General features: G+C 38.9%; 1 protein-coding gene across 2 annotated transcripts in view; it reads right to left on the reverse strand.

The window, feature by feature from the left end:
- slc25a48 (solute carrier family 25 member 48) overlaps positions 1–2,442 on the reverse strand; it is a 15,645-nt gene extending 13,203 nt beyond the window's left edge. For both annotated transcript variants that reach the window (XM_020593995.1, XM_020593994.1), the window contains exons 1-2: positions 2,206–2,442; positions 541–584 (exon numbers count right to left, since the gene is read on the reverse strand). In XM_020593995.1, coding sequence (XP_020449651.1) covers positions 541–584; positions 2,206–2,260 — 99 coding nt within the window. In that variant the 5' untranslated portion in view covers positions 2,261–2,442. The remainder of the gene's footprint in view (positions 1–540; positions 585–2,205) is intronic.
- Positions 2,443–4,931: the final 2,489 nt, after the last annotated feature.

Genomic DNA, 4,931 nt, shown 5'->3' on the forward strand with positions numbered 1-4,931 from the left:
TGGACAATAACCCTCAGTGCAACACCTGTAACTATACCTCGTACAGATCATACAGACTCATATAGGTCTCTAGTTTTAAGTACTCTATTTTTATTCCTGTTTATCTCATTTCAACAAACATTCCTTGACTGTCTGCATTGTTTACTGTCTGTTTATACTGCTTATTCTGCATTGTTTGCACTGTTTGTTGATGTTAATACTGTTAATACTGGTTGTCTTGGTGCACAGTGACCTGTAATGCCGTCCAGAGGGGAGGAGTTCAAACAGATTGTGTCTGTTTGAACAGACACAATCGAAATTAAGCATATTTATGAAAAAAAAAACTGCAAAAGACGTGGATGCAGAATAAATAAAGTTCTCCCCGTAGTGAACAGGGAAATGCATCTTACTTGTTTGTGCACAGCAATAAATAACCCAGAATGTGCTACAAAAGTTTTCAGTGAAAGCATTGATGAGCTCTTTTATATAAATGGGCTAAAACAGTTGTACCGTTTGAGTGCAGTGTGGTAAAATCATGCTGTAGATCAGGTCTTAATTTACCTTCACTGTGTCCAGTGGGTGGCCCACAACCACACTGGAAGCTCCTGCAGGCAAAGCAAAAGGAAAAACGTGAATGCACAAAATACCAGAGGAAAGAAAAGATAACTATTACCATGAAACTGTTTGTCAGAAGGAAACAACTGAGAATATCACTGCAAAGTGAAACTCATCACAAAAATGGAACTAAAAGATAAAACCATAGATAAAAGCAGCATGTTGAAGGTGGAAGTCTTTCACCAAAAACAATTTCTTTCTTTCTTAACCACTCTTTTACTGACTGACTTTAGTTTAATTTTCCATTATGGGATAAATGTTATGGACTTTTGGTTTACGATGCACTTCAAGCCATTTCAGTTTAAATGAACACACCCTCAGTAAGCTTCAAAACAACTGTCAAAGGTTTGCTTACAAATCACAAAAATATGTATAAAAATGTTCTTCTGTCTGAGATCAAACTTTTCAGGGAGCAATGTAACAGAGACTAGTCAAACTAGACTCCCCTCATGAGGCCCTGGTGTAAACATGAGCTATGTGCCCCAATTAGTCCCTGCTCCTCCCACGCTATATATGAGTGTGCCTCCAAATATACTCCAAATACCCATCATATACACACAGCACACATATTAGAAACCCAATTAACAAACACTGTGGGCCTTTAACTGAACGACCACGGCTATTTCAGTCGCTGAGGGACAGTGAGAGAATACAAATGAAAGGGCTGCCTACTTGGTTCCATTGTCGGTTGCCTCAACAAAACTTTAAAAACTTGATATCAGCATACCATTTACTGAGAAAACAGTAATTCAGAATTTTGCATTTGGTTCAATTTCTATCCAATTTTTAGCTTTTCACCCTGTTTAGTTTTCATCGATTTAGCTTTAGGTTTGAGTCTTTGCCAGATGTTTGATATTTTCAAAGCAACATTCATCACAAAGCATCTCTTTTTATTTTATGACATAAATACTCCAACCACTAAAAACTCTTATTCTTTTGGTTTTCAGGGATCTTAAAATGGACTTTTTGGTTTCTCTTTCGCGGTTTGCAACTGAATCTCATCTGACTTGTAACAGTTGTTAGTGAATTTTAAACTGGTTGGTTCTTCTCACTTTTACTAATTAATTTAAAAGAGCTGTACCTGTTATAGGACCACCCTGTATGAATAATCAGGACAACAACCGGATCACAGTGTCAGATTAGACCCCCACTTTGTTTACTGCTAAAAAAAGATGCCGTAGCAGCGCCCCTAGCGGTCAGCCATGCCACTGTATGTGTTTCATTTAAAGAGCCGTTTTCTCAATAGAATTCTAATTAATTAGAATTAATTAATTAACTATTTCTACATGGGCCCTAATCATTTCCGAGAGTTTATCAGCATAGTTAAAAATAAAAATCAAGGTTTCTGTGCAGACCCCCCACTGTTTACCCTGGATGAGGGCTTATGTGTGGCTGCAGCAGTTTCCCTGCAAATCGACTCTGTGTGCAAACTTTTGCCTGTTTGCGACGCGGTGTATTCCTCCGTGCAAAACTGATTTAATTCGGACAAACATGCAGTTATGAAAAGCCACTGAGAGCATGGACCCCCAACAAACACTAAACTAACTCCAACACTGAGCAGTAGCAGTCTTTCTTTGAATAAAACCCTGGAAATAAGTTAGAATCGCTCACCACCGATCCATCCTGCAATAAAATCATCCAAACGAATACTCTTAGAGGTTTGCATCTTCAACTCTGAGCTGATCTGCACATCCAAACCTCAGCTGACTGCCTCTCATCAGCCACCCAATGAAAACCCAGCGACACTAATGAGAAAAATAAACACGCTTCGTTTTTTTACTGATAATACATTGGCCAGAGCCGTTTCTGCGAAAATCAAATAGATTTTAGAGTATTATGCTGTCAAACTACAAAGTCCTGTTGGCAAAATCAGCCAATCAGAACAAAGTATGAATCTGCGAGACAGCTCCCCCGGCCAATCAGACGTGAGCGGTCCAAAGTCCTGCAGCCTATAGAGACAGTCATGGAAATGGGGGAACATGTCAACAATGTGTTTTAAAGTTAATCCCTGTGATGATATTTGTCCTCTGCTTTTAAGCCTTTCTAGGTATTGATGGGAAACAGTGCCAGCTCCACTTCTGCATTCAGTGCCTTGACTGAGTGGAAGGACGGTTCATCAGAGTTCATATAATATTTAAAATATAACTCCTGAAGCAGAGCACCTGCAGGAACCACAGAAAAACAAGGAGAGAGAACAGACAGAAACAACTCACTGAACAGCGCTGCAGGGCTCAAACTCAGGACACTGCATTTGTATGCATTTTATATCTCTGATGCATGTGAATTCTGTATTGATTCCTGTGGATTTTGTAGGGTGACATAATATTACAAGTAGTACTGGAGTGTTTGACAGTATAATACAAACCAAAAAACAGTAACAAAAAAAGTAAGGTATAGAGAACACTCAACATCCCAATCTTCAACATAACCAGAAACTAAAGCTGTCACGTAAATGTCAAAGTTCCACTGTTTCCAAATTGTATATTTTTAGTGTTTAACAATATTAGACACCGAGTCAGAATGATCATGTAATCTTTACTTCTGATTTATTTCATGTCTTAGTGTTTTCCCTCAGAAGTCTTCATCAGATCCTTTTCACTGACTGCTGCTTTTATCTAACTCTGTTAGGTAACATTCAGTTTCACTTTTAAGATGTGGTGTAGACATTGAACTGTTTCATGTCTGAAGGACGGACCTCTAACATCTTTAAATCAATATCACTCCAATGTATCAGAGTGTCATATTGCATGTCAAATATAAAATTAGTTCAGAAATCTTGAAATTATGAGACCTTGTTCAATCTAAATGGTCTAATAAGTTCTTAAAGTGTAGCCACATATCAGGCAAACCCACAGAATCTTATTTTAAATGTAAGTAGAATTCAGAGGTTTCTAAAAACAAAAAATATCAGCCATAAAAACAAAGTCTCGGTTTGAAAACGGCACTCAGTGTACAGTGAAGCGCTTGCACAAGCAGGTCACATGCGGTCGTACTGTGCGACCATAGCTCAAGGGTAAAATAGATGAAGGTTAACCTGGATGTGGAGATGCTAATCTCTGTGTAAACACACCTTTTCCTCCATAAATCCATAGAAGTTAATGTTTCAGAGTTGTTGTGTGGGGGAGGCCTCCCCCTCCTCCTCCTCACCCGGACAAGTCCAGCTCCACCCTGTGATAAGACACTGATAACAGACATTGTTGCTGATGATGTATCTTACATTTCGGTGAGTAAAGCACCACTCACAGACAATTCACTGTTATAAATGAGGTCAGATGCATTGACATCAGGGTCAGTCTGTGGTCGAGGTTTGGGAGGTGTCAATTCTGATCCATTCCACACAGAATTCCAAAAATGGACTGGACAGAGTATTGACACCTTTTCAAATTCATCAAAAATTGTTGTATTTCAAGCCTGTGATGCTCCTTTAATTTGTAATGAAGCTCACCTGTAGTGATCAACAGGTGCTGGCAACATAGAAATCACTTGCAGCCAGTTAAAATGGAGAAAACTCGACTCAACCTTTGTGTCATGTGGGCCACACTGAGCACGGAGAGAAGAACAGAGAACAAAGAATTGTCTGAGAATGTGAGAACAAGCTAAAGTGAATGCAAACACCCGAGTTCACCCTACGCTTGTACATCTCTGCAAAACGTGTCCGTGGTGTATCCTGATTCTGGCTTCTCATTGGTGAGAGGGGACAGGTGTGGTGGACATGGATAGTGCATGTGAGGCTGAGTTTAATTGTCTCACTGAAAAAAGAGGCCAAGAGTGCAAGTAAGTTAATAGTAAAGAAAACAATAAAAACACTATCTCATCGTGAGACACACAAAACTAGAAAGCACTTAGAAAACACACAGTGCTTTAGCCAAGGTTGTACAGTCCTGTAATGATTATACACAGATTTTTCCTGAGAGTATAAAACCATTAAAATTCAACTATTAACCCTTTAGACACAGATGAATTGTGCAAATATGGTGAGCAAGATTCATGGCCACTGTGTTGTAGCAGTTTATCATCTGACTATAGCAGTGCCTACAGTTGAAATGGTGTTATCAAGCTTACTTTTATTTTGTGGTATCTAGAGAATTATATACACTGTCTGGCCACTTTATTAGGTACACCTGTAGAATTGTATGCACTTCAGTGCAGCACTTCCACCTTAACATCTGTGTTTATGGAGCTCTAAATGTTTGTATTTAGTAAAATTGTCAAATGTATAATTTCAATTCTATGTTTATTACTGAGGTCATAGTTAAAGGTGTTGTTGTACTGGACTACATTATATTCAGCGGGGTCTCTATATTTTTGTCCTCCCTGGTCACATACATGAGAGGGTC

The sequence above is a fragment of the Monopterus albus genome, unplaced genomic scaffold, assembly GCF_001952655.1.
Source record: "Monopterus albus unplaced genomic scaffold, M_albus_1.0 scaffold21.1, whole genome shotgun sequence".
Taxonomy (NCBI): domain Eukaryota; kingdom Metazoa; phylum Chordata; class Actinopteri; order Synbranchiformes; family Synbranchidae; genus Monopterus; species Monopterus albus.